At 42.4% G+C, this 19,285-nt stretch overlaps 1 protein-coding gene across 1 annotated transcript in view; it reads left to right on the forward strand.

Moving 5' to 3' along the window:
- Positions 1 to 201: 201 nt before the first annotated feature.
- The window catches only part of LOC311129809 (interferon alpha/beta receptor 1a-like), a 29,905-nt gene continuing 10,821 nt past the window's right edge, over positions 202 to 19,285 (forward strand). Inside the window, exons 1-3 of the mRNA XM_084162263.1 lie at positions 202 to 433; positions 18,533 to 18,659; positions 19,017 to 19,201. Coding sequence (XP_084018389.1) covers positions 382 to 433; positions 18,533 to 18,659; positions 19,017 to 19,201 — 364 coding nt within the window. The 5' untranslated portion in view covers positions 202 to 381. The remainder of the gene's footprint in view (positions 434 to 18,532; positions 18,660 to 19,016; positions 19,202 to 19,285) is intronic.

A 19,285-nucleotide genomic window follows, 5' to 3' on the forward strand; every position in this document is an offset into this window, starting at 1 on the left:
AGAAGGGGATACAGGAAATTAGTTTAAAGAGTATATTGAGTAGAGCGTCATTAGATGTAGTCTCAAATATTTTGTTATCTTTTTTAAGAGAAACGGGGTTGGCAGGTAGGATTTAGTTTATCCCTGTCTCTGGCCCACACTCCAGTACGGTAGGTGGCGGTAATGCACCATAACGTTGGATGCCAACCGCCGATAAACCCCACAGAAGAAGATGAAGAAGAAGAAGAAGAAGAAGAACGGTAATGTAGCTCTAGACTAGAGCCTCTAGCTCGCAATCACAACAACTGGCAGCAGCAACTGGTGAAATGGAAATGAACGATTTGTGAAGGCAGCTTGAGCAAACGTACGGTTGGATTCCTTGCTAAATAATAAATATTCATCATGACCGTGGGCTTTGCTCTCGTTCTCCTTTGGTCTCTCCCAATAACCAATGGTAAGTAGCTAGCTAACGCTTGCTCTATATTGTCGTGTCTTGCTTTGTAATAGGTAACGTTAACTTAACGTTAGCTAGCTAGCAAAACATATTCCATTTTGGTGATGGCATGTACTATTATATAGTGGAAACCAAGACCGTTCATAGGGCAGTCATGGACAATTTTAGCAAATCCTTTAACTAACCTTAACCTAATTCTCTTAACATTCCACGTTCATTCTCTTAACCTGCTACGAAAAGTAACTTCTGCTAGTCAAAACCGATTGACCTGCCCTGAGAGCAGTGGAAGTATCCACTAATGTGATACAGCACTAGCTAGGCTCATAATGGTTGTGTTCCCCTGCTCAGACGTTGCATGCATCAACCAATGGTTGCGTGCCTTGTCATCAACTGTGTCGTCGACTGACAGACTGCTATAACATATACAAATAAAAAAATATGCCATTTAGCAGACGCTTTTATCCAAAGCGACTTACAGTCATGCGTGCATACATTTTTTGTGTATGGGTGGTCCCGGGGATCGAACCCACTACCTTGGCGTTACAAGCGCCGTGATCTACCAGCTGAGCTACAGAGGACCACACAGATGTGGTTAGCTGATACATAAAATATCTATCCAGGCGTTGTAAGATCTGGCATGAGTCAACAACACCTGGGCAGAGGAATGCCCTCATTGTTTATTGATCGGAGTAGCTAGCCTCATAAGCTGCCTGATCCCGCAAGCTTACGTGATATTCGTTCGGCGAACATTCATGTAAGTTCGTGGGATCAGGCCGCTTGCGAGGCTTTGGAGTTGCAAACCAATTTAGTGATGGAGGTCACGTTCCCCTGCTCAGACGTTGCATGCATTAACCAATGGTTGCGTGCCACGTCATCGACTGTGTCATCGACTGACAGATCTCCTATATGATATGAGGTTAGCTGATAGGTAAAATACTTAACCAGGTGTTGTAACATCTGGCAGGCATCAGTTGCCTGGGAAGTGGAACGCGCCCATTATAACTGACGAGTGCATCATACATCTTTCAAGGCTCCAAGTTTTACAGTTGATTATCACGAACATTAATCCAGGGCTAGTTGACCACTACAAACATTTTACATTCCTACCCCAGTCTTAATGCAAAAAAATCACATAACGTTACTAGATTAGACTAAAATCCACATGTTGGGCTGATTTTTGTTGACACATCAACCAGGATCTAGGGGCAGGGCAATTTGTGTTGGAGTGGGGAGTGGTTTCACCTCTCCTAGGCAATTAGCCATTAGTACAGGTAGGTGTGCTCTCCACCTCTGCTAGGCAATTAGTGTTTGTTCTTCAGTCTCCCCTGGTTTCTCAGCGGCAGTTGTAAGCAGCGGTCGTGACAGTGGCGGTTTTGTCGCAAATCTAAGACCGTCGCCGAAACAAAGACGGTTCTGCCTAGTTGTTCTGCAGAGTTATTTGAGGAAGGAAAGAGAGGAGGGCTTCACACCACTCTCTGACTTGAGGATCTTACCTAGTTATTTACAGATTATCATTTTGCTCTTTTGTAGCTTTGTCAACTGTGTGTGTGTGTTTTCTATACCTGTTCGCACCTCTCCCTGTATGCTTTACAGACGCTCCCCACCCCTTGGCTGCAACCTGTCTAATTTAGTGTACCCTGCGCGCACAACCCATGTGGAATTCTGGGTCTCTGGCAGCGTTTGGAACTGCCAATCTGCGGTCAAGAACGCAGAGTTCATCTCAGCCTATGCTGCCCTTCAGTCCCTTGACTTTTTGGCCCTGACTGAGACCTGGATCACCCCAGAGAACACTGCTACTCCAGCTGATCTTTCCTCATCTGACTATGTTTTCTCTCATAGTCCGAGAGCATCTGGTCGTCGCAGTGGTGGCACAGGTCTACTCATTTCTCCTAAGTGGAGATTTTCTACCTCTCTCACCTGTCCATCTCCTCATTTAAATTCCATACGGTCACTTGTCCACTCATTTACATTTACGTCATTTAGCAGACGCTCTTATCCAGAGCGACTTACAAATTGGTGCATTCACCTTATAGCCAACTCAAGCTTAACATTATTGCCATCTATCACCCACCAGGTGCCCTTGGATGAGCTTGACACCTCCCTCCTCTCTACCTTCCCTTGTATCCGCTGCTGAAGCCACTTTCTACCACTCTAAATTTCAAGCTTCTGCCTCTAACCCAAAAACTATTTTCCACCTTCTCCTTAATCATCCACCTCCTCCATCTCTGCGGACGATTTTGTCAACCACTTTGAAAAAAAGGTTGACGAGATCGCTACTCATTCACTCAGCCTATTGAGTCCACTGGTCTCACTCACATAGAAGTACCATACGCCTTGACCTCTTTCTCCCCTCTCGCTCCAGATGACATTCTGCGACTAGTGAGGTCTGGCCGCCCAACAACCTACCCGCTCGACCCCATTCCCTCCTCCCTTCTCCAGACCATCTCTGGAGACCTTCTCCCATTCCTCACTTCCCTCATCAACCCATCCCTGACCACTGGCTGCGTCCCCTCTGACTTCAAAATGGCCCGAGTTGCTCCCCTCCTCAAGAAACCAACACTAGACTCATCTGATGTCAAAAACTATAGACCTGTATCCCTTTTTTGTTTTCTTTCTCGGTTGAGCGTGCTGTCTCTGGTCAACTCTCTGAGAATGATCTTATTGACTTTAACGATTCAGTCTTCAAGACGGGTCACTCAACCGAGACTGCTCTTCTCTGTGTGACAGAGGCTCTCCGCACTGCCAAAGTTGACTCTCTCTCCTCTGTTCTCATCCTCCTAGATCTATCCACTGCCTTCGACACTGTGAACCATCAGATCCTCCTTTCCACCCTCTCAGGGCTTGGCGTCTCAGGCTATGCACACTCTTGGATTGCATCCTACCTGGCATGCCGCTCCTACCAGGTGATGTGAAGAGGATCTGTGTCTGCACCACATACTCTCATTACTGATGTCCCCCAGTACTCGGTTCCAGGCCCTCTCCTCTTCTCTCGATACGCCAATCCGTCATATCCTCACATGGTCTCTCCTATCATTGCTATGCAGAGAACACTCAACTACTTTTCTTCCCCCCCCTTCTGACACCCAGGTGGCGACACATCTCTGCGTGCCTGGCAGATATTTCAACTTGGATGTCGGCCCACCACCTCAAGCTCAACCTCGACAAGACGGAACTGCTCTTCCTCCTGAGGAAGGCCTGCCCGATCAAAGACCTCTCCATCATGGTTGACAACTCGACAGTGTTGCCCTCCCAGAGTGCAAAAAAACTTGGCGTGACTCTGGACAACACCCTGTCGTTCTCTGCGAACATCAAAGCAGTGACCTGCTCTACAACACCCGTAGAGTATGACCCTACCTCACACAGGAAGCGGCGCAGGTCCTAATCCAGGCACTTGTCCTCTCTCGTCTGGACTACTGCAACTCGCTGTTGGTTGGGCTCCCCGCTTGTGCCATCAAACCCCTGCAACTTGTCCAGAATGCAGCAGCCCGCCTGGTTTTCAACCTTCCCAGGTTCTGTCATGTCTCCCCGCTCCTCCGCACACTCCACTGGCTTCCAGTCGATGCTCGCATCCACTACAAGACCATGGTGCTTACCTACAGAACAGCAAGAGGAACTGCCCCTCCCTACCTTCAGGCTATGCTCAAACCCTACACCCCAACCCGAGCACTCTGTTCTGTCACCTCATGGCCATCCCACCCCTTCGGGAGGGCAGCTTCCGCTCAGCCCAGTCCAAGCTCTTCTCTGTCCTGGCACCCCAATGGTGGAACCAGTTTTCCCCTGAAGCTAGGACAGCAGAGTCCTTCATCCTATGTAATGTATTCTCAGGGAATTTTTGTATTTATTTTTTTTCGTTAAGAGAAATTAGTAATTGATGTTGTTAGGTTTATGTCCCATCCTACATCCTGATATTACCAGGTTCTTACCACTAGATGGTGCTGTTCCTGCTATTAGTGTTTTTTTAATTACCCTCCTCCATGAAGTAATCCAACAATGTGTAAGCCGGTATCTTGTCTAGTTCAAATCTTATCATTGATCGAGACAGGTGAGTGTCATGCCATACAGCACTTTTAGCTGGACTCCCACCTGTCTCAATCAATGAGAGAAGATGTGAAATAGACACATTGTTGGATTAATTCATGGAGCCCAAAAATGTATTTAATAATGGAGTATTTTCTAAATTCAAACGAATCCCCAGCAACTAGACATGAACGTTTAGAAAACATGTTGTTTTCCAAGTCGGGAATTGAGGAAGTATCGGCAAGTAAAGGTTGGTCAAATTCTGTGCTGTGCTTTACACTAGGCCTACATACTGTGTGTAAAGGCTGTATGGAAGCATTCCCATATTACTGTCATTTCAAAGTAAGTATACACTGCCTTCGGAAAGTATTCAAACCCCTTGACTTTTTCTACATTTTGTTACATTACAGCCTTATTCTAAAATTGATTTAAATAAAAAAAAAGTTCCTCAGCAATCTACACACAATACCCCATAATGACAAAGCGAAAACAGGTTTTTAGACATATTAGCAAATGTATAAAAAAACAGATACCTTATTTATGTAAGTATTCAGACCCTTTGCTATGAGACTCAATTGAGCTCAGGTGCATCCTGTTTCCATTGATCAACCTTGAGATGTTTTTACAACTTGATTGTAGTCCACCTGTGGTAAATTCAATTGATTGGACATGATTTGGAAAGATACACACATGTCTATATAAGGTCCCACAGTTGACGTCAGATCAAAAACCAAGCCATGAGGTCGAAGGAATTGTCCGTAGAGCTCTGAGACAGGATTGTGTCGAGGCACAGATCTGGGGAAGGGTACCAAAACATTTCTGCAGCATTGAAGGTCCCCAAGAACACAGTGGCCTCCATCATTCTTAAATGGAAGAAGTTTGGAACCACCAAGACTCTTCCTAGAGCTGGCTGCCCGGCCAAACTGAGCAATCGGGAGAAGGGCCCGATGGTCACTCTAACAGAGCTCTAGAGGTCCTCTGTGGAGATGAGAGAACCTTCCAGAAGGACAACTATCTCTGCAGCACTCCACCAATCAGGCCTTTATGGTAGAGTGGTCAGACGGAAGCCACTCCTCAGTAAAAGGTACATGACAGCCCGCTTGGAGTTTGCCAAAAGGCACCTAAAGACTCTCAGACCATGAGAAACAAGATTCTCTGGTCTGATGAAACCAAGATTGAACCCTCTGGCCTGAATGCCAAGCATCACGTCTGGAGGAAACCTGGCACCATCCCTACGGTGAAGCATGGTGGTGGAGGCAGCATCATGCTGTAGGGATGTTTTTCAGCGGCAGGAACTGAGAGATTAGTCATGGTCGAGGGAAACATGAACGGAGCAAAGTACAGAGAGATCTTTGATGAAAACCTGCTCCAGAGCGCTCAGGACCTCAGACTGGGGCGAAGGTTCACCTTCCAACAGGACAACGACTCTAAGCACACAGCCAAGACAACGCAGGAGTGGCTTCAGGACAAGTTTCTGAATGTCCTTGAGTGGCCCAACCAGAGCTCAGACTTGAACCCAATCGAACATCTCTGGAGAGACCTGAAAATAGCTGTGCACCAACGCTCCCCATCCAACCTGACAGAGCTTGAGAGGATCTGTAGAGAAGAATACAGTTGTGCCAAGCTTGTACCTTCATACCCAAGAAGACTCGAGGCTGTAATCGCTACCAAAGGTGCTTCAACAAAGTACTACATGTTGGTTAAGGGCTTGTAAGTAAGCATTTCACTGTAAGGTCTACACCTGTTGTATTCTGCGCATGTGACAAATAAGATTTGAGTAAAGGGTCTGAATACTTATGTAAATGTAATATTTCAGTTTTTATTTTTAATAAATTAGCTAAGAATTCTAAACCCGTTTTTGCTTTGTCATTATGGGGTATTGTGTGTGTGGGGGGGGGGACTAACCTAACAATGTGGAAAAAGTCAAGGGGTTTGAATACTTTCCTAGGGCACTTTATTTGATGTGGTTGAAATACTTTCAGCTTTATGACACTTATGATTAATACAGCACCTCTACAGATGCTATCTGAGCATTGCATTCTCTCAAGTTGCAGAAAGCGATAAATACAATTTCTCCACTCCTCCCAAGTCCAAATTTTTCCTTCATTTGGTGTATCATTTTATTGCAAGAAATGCATAATTCTGCAGGAGTTATTATTAAGGCTATGGCCCAATTCGCACGGGACTAGTATTACTAGAGAACGTTGGTTATGTATTTATTCGGACAGGATCCGTTTTTTTTCCAAACTGCCCCCTGTAATTATTTTTTTCTTTCTATAAATTGACAATTGTGACGGAAGCCTAGAGTTTTTCTTTTTCTAGGCGTGAAGATATTTCAACAAGTCCAGGCGATAACAGGATACACAAAGTCGAGCTTGGGTCCCAAGTTTTGAAACCATGCCTAACCATCTTTGGTATAGTGTTGCCATAATATTTAAATTGAGGAAGTGTGATCATAATCATTCGGATATTTTAGCGATCTGTAGTAGAATAGGTCCTAACTTGCACTTGATATGTGTTTTTAGGCTATGGATGAGAAAGTGAACTTGTTACAAACATTTAGCTCAGTTGTATGCTGTTTTGCAATCTATTAACAGCAAGGGTTGCCTTAAATAGGCGCAATATTTTTTTATGATTAATTTGGTGATGTTCAATTCATTCACACAAAACGTATAAACAAAAACATTCACTGTGAAAGTCGATACATGTAGACCCTTCATATATAGGCTATGCGTAGCACTTTGTTCAATTTATCGAATCAGTTACTGTTTTCCTGCTCAAACTGCGAGCAACACTTGTCAAACTCAGACATTTCTCTCAAAACACAGGGATGTCGATTCGCACGGGAGTAGTATTATCAGAGAACTTTGGAGTTTGACTAACCAGAATAACCTTCTGTTTTTTGACAATGTCCAGATTTCAGATTCCATTTAACCCATCTAAACAGTAGGCTACAGTTCCCTTGACATTGGTGCACTGAAGCTTAGCAGGGACACACACACACACACACACACACACACACAGCTGTAAAGGGAACCATTCCCTACTCTAAATTAGACATTTTGTTTCCCAATCTGATAGTTCCTGTTGTGGTATTGCGAGTTCTGAGTCACGCGGCAGGCTGAAACCCCTTTCATCTAGGATTAGTTCTACAGGGTTTTACCTATTCAAAATGGCTGTGTACAATTGGTATAAAAGCGCTGGCTAGCTAGTGAGGTCAGTGTCATCGTGGCTAGCCTATTCTTTCTTTCTCACCACAGTTGTGTTTGCTTCTTTGGTCTTTAGAGATATTTATATTGTAATTTAAAAAAAATTCTGTAGAATGTTTCATATTGTTCATAGGAGATGTGAATTTGTGGTTGGCTGTGAAGTAGCAATGAAATATGTAGCCTAATTTATGGAAATATATAGGCTACTTTAACTTCAATGGATTGCTGCCTAACCTGTTGATTATCCAACTCATGTCTGAGCAAGGGCAATTCCACATAATGAAGTTACGCTGAGACTCAGATTTTTCACTTTAAAATGAATTCAAAACAAAAACCATGGATTTCAAAGTTTAACTAACCATACAACTCTGGACTACTTTGAACAATTTACACACATTTCACAAAAACACATTTATTGGAAGAACTGTGCAGATGCAAAGTTTGGTAACAGAGTTATAGTAATCTGTTTTTTATGCGACCATGTTTTGTAAAAACTCTGAAATATCTGCTCCGAATTACGATTCAAAGATGCCTGCAGAAGGAATGGAGTGTCAGCTATGACATGACACCTTGAGTTTGAAAAAATACATTTTCGTAATTGAACTACAGTAAGTGAAGTGGATTTATACCCGATAACATAACAGAATTACTTAATGGGTCCCTGATCTGTACTAAACAGAAATGCATTAATTATGGATATGAATGTCATTCTCTTCATTGTGCTGTATCCTGAATAGATACAAGGTAGAAATATGCAATATCATCATTTGCATACAGTGCATTTGGAAAGTATTCAGACCCCTTGACCTTTTCCACATTTTGTTACGTTACAGCCTTATTCTAAAATTAATAAAATAATTTTTCCCTAAATCTACACACAATACCCCATAATGACAAAGCAAAAACAGTTTTTTTAGAATTGTTTGCAAATTCATTAAAAAAGAAATATTAAAAAAAGAAAAATATCACATTTACATAAGTATTCAGACCCTTTACTCAGTACTTTGTTGAAGCACATTTGGCTGCGATTACAGCCTCGAGTCTTCCTGGGTATGATGCTACAAGCTTGGCACACCTGTATTTGGGGAGTTTCTCCCGTCCTTCTCTGCAGATCCTCTCAAGCGCTGTCAGGTTGAATGGGGAGCGTTGCTGCACAGCTATTTTCAGGTCTCTACAGAGATGTTCGATTGGGTTCAAGTCCGGGCTCTGGCTGGGCCACTCAAGGACATTCAGAGACTTGTCCAGAAGCCACACCTGCGTTGTATTGGCTGTGTGCTTAGGGTGTTTGTCCTGTTGGAAGGTGAACCTTCTCCCCAGTCTGAGGTCCTGAGCGCTCTGGAGCAGGTTTTCATCAAGGATCTCTCTGTTCTTTGCTCCGGTCATCTTTCCCTCGATCTTGACAGGTCTCCCAGTCCCTGCCGCTGAAAAACATCCCCACAGCACGATGCTGCCACCACCATGCTTCACCATGGTACCAGGTTTCCTCCAGACGTGACGCTTGGCATTCAGGCCAAAGAGTTCAATCTTGGTTTCATCAGACCAGATAATCTTGTTTCTCATGGTCTGAGAGTCCTTTGCCAAAAGGCACCCAAACTCCAAGCGGGCTGTCATGTGCCTTTTATTGAGGAGTGGCTTCTGTCTGGCCACTCTACCATAAAGGCCTGATTGGTGGAGTGCTGCAGAGATGGTTGTCCTTCTGGAAGGTTCTCCAATCCCCACAGAGGAACTCTACAGCTCTGTCAGTGACCATCAGGTTCTTGGTCACCTCCCTGACCAAGGCCCTTCTCCCCCGATTGCTCAGTTTGGCCGGGCAGCCAGCTCTAGGTAGAGTCTTAGTGGTTCCAAACTTCTTCCATTTAAGAATGATGGAGGCCACTGTATTCTTGGGGACCTTCAATGCTGCAGACATTCTTTGGTGCCCTTCCCCAGATCTGTGTCTCGACACAATCCTGTCTTAGAGCTCTACAGACAATTCCTTCGACCATGGCTTGGTTTTTGCTCTGACATGCACTGTCAACTGTGGGACCTCATATAGACAGGTGTGTGCCTTTCCCAAATCATGTCCAATCAATTTAATTGACCACAGGTGGACTCCAAGTTGTAGAAACATCTCAAGGATGATCAATGGAAACAGGCTGCACCTGAGCTCAATTTAGAGTCTCATAGCAAAGGGCCTGAATACTTATGTAAACAGGGTATTTCTGTTTTATTTTTTTTAAATGTTCTAACATTTCTGAACTCGTTTTTGCTTTGTCATGATGGGGTTGTGTGTGTGTGTGTGTGTGTGGGGGGGGGGGGGGGATTGATGAGGAATATTTTTTGTATTTTAGAATAAGGCTGTAACATAACAAAGTGAAAAAGTCAAGGGGTCTGAATACTTTCCGAATGCACTGTATACGGGTATTATTCTACACACTGGCTATTATTCTAGTGATCTCCGCCCCCAAACAAGACCAAATTTGGTTGGACCAGACCAAATCTGAACCATTCGTAGATGTCTATGTTTCACAAGTTTGGGCATCGCAGAACAGCACAGCACATCACAGTAGAGTTCAGTACAGTACTCTTTAGGGTACTGTACTGAACTCTACTGTACTAAACTATGCTGTGCTATATAGGGATGTTAACCGTTAATTGGTTAGCTGCCGAAAATACATTTGACCGGTCATGCTGATCGGTCTATAGGTTAATTTGCATAATGTAGTGGCATTAAATTGCCATCGGTATTTTCCTTAGTCGTGATGTATCTTATCACATGCACACATCATACAGCATACATACAGAGCCTAGTTTGAGGAGTGGAATAGCCTATCACTTGTCAGACCTCCTCGAAAATCAGGTACTGGAGTGAAACATGCTTTTATAAGCCCAGTCCTTGCGGATTATGGAACAAATAACAATTCTAAATGCAATTGCGTGTTAACTATTTTGATGACTAAGATAAAATATTTTTAAAAAAAAAAGCTTTTATTTCTCAATCTCAACTCAAGCATGCCTCCCATTTGCTATTCGAGTGCATAGGCTATAGTCAACGGTAGGCAGGCTATCAGCGTGTAATTCACCACTTTGCAATGTGAGCTTGAGGCAGTATAATTGTATGAAACCTGAACATTTTACTTTACTTCAAACATGTCTTACCTTGCCTCAAAGTAGCCTATCGAAAATCCAACCATCGAAACGTGGAGGCAATTATTTTATAAATAGTTCCTCATGCCGTGAAACAATTTCTCTACTGTTCTATTGGTTTTAATATCAACTTTCTTTCGTTGTCCAGAAACCAAAGTTAACATCATAGTGATATTAGCAATCCATCCTAGTTGTTGCTATTAGATTCCCCATCTTTCTAACGGTACGTTTTGACGAGAACCGGCGCCTCCACTTGCAGCGGTCTAAGGCACTGCATCGCAGCGGTCTAAGGCACTGCATCGCAGTGCTTGAGGCGTCACTACAGACCCCCTGGTTCAATTCCAGGCTGTATCACAACCGGCCGTGATTGGGAGTCCCATAGGGCGGCACACAATTGGCACAGCGTCGTCCAGGTTTGGCCAGTGTAGGCCATCATTGTAAATAAGAATTTGTTCTTAACGGACTTGCCTATTTACATAAAGGTTAAAAAACGCTTCGCTCCAAAATATTGGCCGCTTCGTAGGCGTGGACCTATTAAAGTAAGTAAATACATTTTTAAAAACACTAGCAAAGTTTCCCGTGCCAGTGAGCTCAGAACAGACACAGCTGTAGACTATTTGCGCAAGCGTTAAGAAGCAGTGCTTGACATGGGCAGGAGCTCACCGGAGCTGTGTACCGGCACCTCAAATATTTTACTGCTTGAGCTCCTGTTCCTCTTATAGAATATTAGCTCAAAAGTATTGTGGAGCTCCTGCACCTAAAATGTGGTCGTCTGTAGCTCAATTGGTAGAGCATGGCGCTTGTAACGCCAGGGTAGTGGGTTCGATCCCCGGGACCACCCATATGTAAAAATGTATGCGCACATGACTGTAAGCCGATTTGGATAAAAGCGTCTACTAAATGGCTTATTATTATTATTATTATTATTATTATTATTATTATTATTATTATTATTATTATTTATATATTGAAATATAAAGAGTACCAGCACCGAAAATGAGTACTGGAACCTATTTCAGTCCAAGTCAAGCACTGATAAGAAGCCTATTTTATGATCTTTCCACTGGATCAGAGCATGACATTTCCCCCTTTTCATGCTGAGTGGTTATCAAAAGGGAGTGCGCTGGAAAGATTTTTCAAATACATTGAGGAACTATTGTAGTTCTCAATGGATGTAAAAACAGACTTTGTTTGCTTGCTGTTTGAGGTGAAGAAAACAACATGACTTTGTGAAGCTCCACAGGTCATTAGTGGTGGTGCGTTAAGCCAATCTTTAAGCATCAGTTGTCAGAGCACCTTACTGATCACTGCACCTGTACACAGCCCATCTGTAATTAGCCCACCCAACTACCTCATCCCCATATTGTTATTTATTTTGCTAATTTGCACCCCAGTATCTCTATTTGCACATCATCTCTTGCACATCTATTATTCCAGTGTTAATACTAATTGTAATTATTTTGCACTATAGCCTATTTATTGCCTTACCTCCATAACTTGCTACATTTGCACACACTGTATATATATTTTCTGTTGTATTTTTGACTTTATGTTTTGTTTACCCCATATGTAATTCTGTGTTGTTTTTATCGCTTTGCTTTATCTTGGCCAGGTCGCAGTTGTAAATTAGAACTTGTTCTCAACTGGCTTACCTGGTTAAATAAAGGTGAAATAAAAAATAAAATAAATAAAAATCAGAAATACTATCAGATGGGCACATTTATATGCCTACATTTGCACGTAGGCCAGGTAGTCTATAGGCCTACAGTCCTTCTACGCGTCCTTACTCAACATTGACAGGAGCGCGCCAAACAAGACAATGACTAAATTGACAGAACTCTTAAATGGTTAAAAAAATATATATACTTGTTTCTCACAAGTGTAGCATAGGTTGTGCACTCTGCAAACAATGTGTCCACTCCGACAATGAGAACAGGAAGACTGGAATAATATTGAATGCATTAACAGAAATGTCCGTAACCAAAGTAACTAACGTTGTAGATTAGAAATTATAGGAATTAACGGTAAATGTACTACTGGTGATATATGTAATGGGGAATTGATACACTAACAATCAAACGCAAACAATTCACACAATGAAGTTATGAAACAGTGAATGTGCACAAATTTGCGGGAGAGAGCGCATTCTGGAGAGAGAAGTGCATTGTGCATCTGGGCGCAATGGTCAATCCGACATCTGCATTGGCCATGCAGCATTTGCCTCAGCAGAAGTCAGGGCAAGAATGGCCTCAGCAGAAGTCAGGGCATTCATACTGCTTGTGCTTTGCGGAGCAGTGCAGAACTGTTGTCAAGGAAGTGAGGTTGTGTTTACACAGGACGTACCGCCCCCACCAACCGTCAACCAATCATGTCAATGCGGAGCTATACAGAGCCCTGCATTGTTGCAACATTTGGGAGGCGTTTGGCGATGTGGTACCGAGCTCGATTTGGCCTCTGCATGCCTCCCTGGAGGCTCCGTAATTGCGTCACACCCTCCATACGGAGCCTCCGACCACATTTTCAAATCAAGCATAAATTGGCTTTTTGGATTAGTTCACTGAGATGGGCGCCAACAGCCTAATGACCAAAGGGTCGACTAATTGGGGTCAGCCCTAGAGTGTTCTGTATTTAATCTTCAACAGCTAACATTTCTAAAAACATGTTTTCACTTTCTCATTATAGGTTATTTTGTGTAGATGGGTGAGAATCTATTTAATCCATTTTGAATTCAGGCTGTGTAACAACAAAATGGGGAATAAATCAAGGGGAATTAATACTTTCTGAAGGCACTTTATAGAACAATACAGTTGACAGTCACACATAATGTAGGCTATAAACTTATTACAACTGGAGCAGGCCAATCCTGCTCCTGGAGGTATGCTGGGTGTGCAGTCTTCTGTTCCAGCCCAGCACTAACACACCTGATTCAATTTATGAGTAGATAATAATGTGTATTATTGCTAGGCACGCAGTAGATCAGGGAGTAGCGGAAGGTTGGCCACCTCTGCTTCAGTAATAATATCCTACTTACTAAGATGTCTAACATTTACAAACGAGTTAGCTTATATTTACAATTTGAAATTATATGTTGATTCATTCAATGTTGATTCATTGAAGTGAAATGTTTCAAGATTAATTTGTGTCAATGTTCATTAATCACAGATACAATTCTGCAATAAAAAGGGGTAAAGGGGATCTGTGTTTAATTTGTCTGTGTTGCTTTCTCAAGTGAACATGACCTTTTTTGCCTGATGGCATTACTGGCCTAATGGGCATGTGCAATGTGCCCCTTGTCATTGTACATCTGAAGCAGAGAATAGCTAAACTCACACTTATTGTGCATATTGTTGAGCTAGCTATATGTTCTCAATTTAAAATGATACCAGTAGATAATGTATATGAGGCTAACCATAAGCCAGATGTCCTACATTATTTTTCTGACATTAAATTGTTGAGTGCAACTCCAACCCTTGTATTCTAGGTACGGTAATGTTAATCAAAATAAGGAGCTGACAATTCGTAGGCTAATAAAACATGTCAAAAAGGGAAATAATGGGGTGTGGGGAGCATTGTAATTCTACCTTGTTTATTTGCTGAACATTATTTTATAATACAGAGACAACCAGAAGGTCAATGTCATGGAGGATTGCAGACGTTGGTGTTGGTGATGGGTGAAGAACGATTTGCACAACAATGTTTGCAAGTCAAAGCCACAATTGCCTTTACCCAAAGTACCTATTCATGTGCATTTTATATGTAGCCCTTTGATGATTATAGCTCACTTCCTGTAAAATACAATGTCATGACACAGGTATAATGAAAGAGCCATAAGCTATAATATATGAGAATCATAATGTTAAGATACCATAATCCAATTGGCAGCATATTACATAGCAAATTCATGATGTGTTTCATTTACAATGTTATAATGTGTGTTACAGGTGACTTCTATCCTTTGGTGGGTGAATTTCACAATTTAATTTAGTCAACACATTCACAAATGGTGGCTTTGATCACAGTTTTGAGGTTTAGGTTGAATGTGGTTCATAGCTAGCTAGTAGTGATGGGAAGTTTGGCAATTTTTACTGACTGAGAATTAATTGCTGGAAGACAGCAGGTCAAACGAATGACAAATGAACGAGTCACTGAGAAAAAATAATCCTGACTCTCGAGTCAGTAAAAATAGTTGTTCAGAAAGAATTAATCGTTCACAAACTGTACTTCACTACTAGCTAGCAGCACAAGCAAACATTGTGTACATTTCTCTTCACCCACCATCATCAAAAATCTCTGCAATCCTCCTTTAAGCAATTGGCCTTCTGATTTTGTCTCTGTATTCTAGTTAAGCGACAAAAAAATAAGCTAACATTTAGTGAATAGTTATGCTGTTTTTTAGTCATATTTCTTGTTTGTTTCACAAAAAAATATATTTTGCATCTTCAAAGTGGTAGGCATGTTGTGTAAATCAAATGATACAACCCCCCCAAAATCCATTTTAATTCCAGGTTGTAAGGCAACAAAATAGGAAAAATGCCAAGGGGGGGTGAATACTTTAGCAAGCCACTGTAGATGTCTATGATTGATTTAGATTTGGTCCAGTCACTAATCATGTTTGGTCCAAATCATGGCCAGTCTGGACCGGACCAAAAACCAACGTCTGTAGATGTTGAAATCAAAGCCATGGCGGACTGACCAAATTTCAACTACGATGTCCGATGTTGGTCGGTGCTGGTTACAGTAAATGGAAAGAGGTGGCTCATGGGTAGGTGTCAGTAAGAGCCGGGAGAGGTAACATTAACTGGAGAGAGAGAGAGAAGAGGGAGAGAGGGAGGCGTTGTCCAGACTGTTTTCACACTCTTGCTTTAACCACCAGACGACAGAAAGATAAAGAAAACAGTTATGAACTGAACATAACTGTATGCCAGTGGAAAGGAGGACCGTAGCAGGTAACCCAACTGTGGTTTGTGACTACTATGATTTCCTATTGTAGCCAATTAAAATCATAACGGAAGTACTGTAATTGTTCTGTAATTCTGTTAGCGATTTGGTAACAGAATTACGAGTTTTATTCACTTAATAATTCACAAACAAAAATTGGTATAAGTAAAAACACTAATTGGTAGGTCTACCTTTTACTTGTTACTTCTGGGAACTTTCATTATTCTCCCTCCTCATGAGGGAGAGAAATTAGAGAATATCTGTGTATACAGTGGGGAGAACAAGTATTTGATACACTGCCGATTTTGCAGGTTTTCCTACTTACAAAGCATGTAGAGGTCTGTCATTTTTATCATAGGTACACTTCAACTGTGAGAGACGGAATCTAAAACAAAAATCCAGAAAATCACATTGTATGAATTTAAAGTAATTAATTTGCATTTTATTGCATGACGTAAGTATTTGATACATCAGAAAAGCAGAACTTAATATTTGGTACAGAAATCTTTGTTTGCAATTACAGAGCTCATCATACGTTTCCTGTAGGTCTTGACCAGGTTTGCACACACTGCAGCAGGGATTTTGGCCCACTCCTCCATACAGACCTTCTCCAGATCCTTCAGGTTTCGGGGCTGTCGCTGGGCAATACAGACTTTCAGCTCCCTCCAAAGATTTTCTATTGGGTTCAGGTCTGGAGACTGGCTAGGCCACTCCAGGACCTTGAGATGCTTCTTACGGAGCCACTCCTTAGTTGCCCTGGCTGTGTGTTTCGGGTCGTTGTCATGCTGGAAGACCCAGCCACGACCCATCTTCAATGCTCTTACTGAGGGAAGGAGGTTGTTGGCCAAGATCTCGCGATACATGGCCCCATCCATCCTCCCCTCAATACAGTGCAGTCGTCCTGTCCCCTTTGCAGAAAAGCATCCCCAAAGAATGATGTTTCCACCTCCATGCTTCACGGTTGGGGTGGTGTTCTTGGGGTTGTACTCATCCTTCTTCTTCCTCCAAACACGGCGAGTGGAGTTTAGACCAAAAAGCTAAATTTTTGTCTCATCAGACCACATGACCTTCTCCCATTCCTCCTCTGGATCATCCAGATGGTCATTGGCAAACTTCAGATCGGCCTGGACATGCGCTGGCTTGAGCAGGGGGACCTTGCGTGCGCTGCAGGATTTTAATCCATGACGGTGTAGTGTGTTACTAATGGTTTTCTTTGAGACTGTGATCCCAGCTCTCTTCAGGTCATTCACCAGGTCCTGCCATGTAGTTCTGGGCTGATCCCTCACCTTCCTCATGATCATTGATGCCCCACGAGGTGAGATCTTGCATGGAGCCCCAGACCGAGGGTGATTGACCGTCATCTTGAACTTCTTCCATTTTCTAATAATTGCGCAAACAGTTGTTGCCTTCTCACCAAGCTGCTTGCCTATTGTCCTGTAGCCCATCCCAGCCTTGTGCATGTCTACAATTTTATCCCTGATGTCTTTACACAGCTCTCTGGTCTTGGCCATTGTGGAGAGGTTGGAGTCTGTTTGATTGAGTGTGTGGACAGGTGTCTTTTATACAGGTAACGAGTTCAAACGGGTGCAGTTAATACAGGTAATGAGTGGAGAACAGGAGGGCTTCTTAAAGAAAAACTAACAGGTCTGTGAGAGCCGGAATTCTTACTGGTTGGTAGGTGATCAATTACTTATGTCATGCAATAAAATGCAAATTAATTACTTAAAAATCATACAATGTGATTTTCTGGATTTTTGTTTTAGATTCCGTCTCTCACAGTTGAAGTGTACCTATTATAAAAATTACAGACCTCTACATGCTTTGTAAGTAGGAAAACCTGCAAAATCGGCAGTGTATCAAATACAGTGGGGGAAAAAAGTATTTAGTCAGCCACCAATTGTGCAAGTTCTCCCACTTAAAAAGATGAGAGAGGCCTGTAATTTTCATCATAGGTACACGTCAACTATGACAGACAAATTGAGGAAAAAAAATCCAGAAAATCACATTGTAGGATTTTTAATGAATTTATTTGCAAATTATGGTGGAAAATAAGTATTTGGTCAATAACAAAAGTTTCTCAATACTTTGTTATATACCCTTTGTTGGCAATGACACAGGTCAAACGTTTTCTGTAAGTCTTCACAAGGTTTTCACACACTGTTGCTGGTATTTTGGCCCATTCCTCCATGCAGATCTCCTCTAGAGCAGTGATGTTTTGGGGCTGTCGCTGGGCAACACGGACTTTCAACTCCCTCCAAAGATTTGCACAATTGGTGGCTGACTAAATACTTTTTTTCCCAACTGTACTTGTTCTCCCCACTGTATGTGATGTGGGTTTCTGGTGACAAATTTACAAGGCAATGTTTCTTAAACTTACAGAAGACCAAATAATTTCTCAACATACTAAATGTGTTTATTAGTTGGCAGGGGTCTTTACTCTTTTTATGTATTTCTAATACCTGTTTCAGAATTTGTCTGGTAGATGTTTTCTAAAACCGCTTTTCCATCTGTTTGACCAGAAATCAAAGGTTTACTTATGCCAAATGTGTAAGATGGAAAATGGTTGAAAAATGTATCTATCCTGTCATTTCCTAAAAATATATACTCTTACCTTTCGTTTGGCACCCAATTTGATATTCTCCTATGAACTTCACATGTTGGTGCTCATGGATCCTTTTACATGTAAATGACCCCAATTCACATCCTATAGCATACCATGCATGTACTCAAAACGCCACCAAATGAGGACAATCATGAATAATGAAATCATTCTTAAGCATAACCCTGTGTCTTCTTTTGTGTATTTTAGTGCTTGCAGAGCTGCCTGTACCTCAGAACGTGATTCTGCGCACCCTGAACACACAGTACCTACTGATATGGGACTGGGACCAGACGACCACAGGCAACACTGTTACCTTCACTGCAGAGTACATGGCGTAAGTAACCACACACACTCCCACAATATCACACTCTTAGACACACCCTCCACATGTCACATTATAATGCATCTCACATGATACACCCAAACCGTGGCTGGTCTAATATTTCTTGCACTACAATATGAGTATCATGATCTGGTATTTGGCCAAGACTGCCTCTCATCAGTAGCAGGTAGCCTAGGAGTTAAGAACATTGGGCCAGTAACCAAAAGGTTGCTGGTTCAAATACCTGAGTCGACTAGGTGAAAAATCTGTCGATGCCCTAGAGCAAGGCACTCAACCCTAATGGATAAGAATGTCTGCTAAATGACTAAAATGTCAATGTATATCAGTGACCCTCTCTCGCCCCAATAGGAAGTACAAGATGCAGAGGAAGAAGAAGAACTGGAGCCGTGTGTGCGAGAGGACCACAGATACCCACTGTAACTTCACAGGCTCTGATCTGCACTACTTTGGCATGTATGTGCTCAGGGTCCGAGCCAGTGCAGACGGACTCAACTCAGACTGGGTCCTCAAAGACTTCTGCCCTGATAAAGATGGTGAGAGAGAGGCAAGGGGGAAGACACAGACTTGGGCACCGATTTAAAAACGCAAACGAAAGAGATGTAAATGATAAGATAACA

This window comes from Coregonus lavaretus (genome assembly GCF_964263955.1).
Source record: "Coregonus lavaretus genome assembly, chromosome: 5".
Taxonomy (NCBI): Eukaryota; Metazoa; Chordata; class Actinopteri; order Salmoniformes; family Salmonidae; genus Coregonus; species Coregonus lavaretus.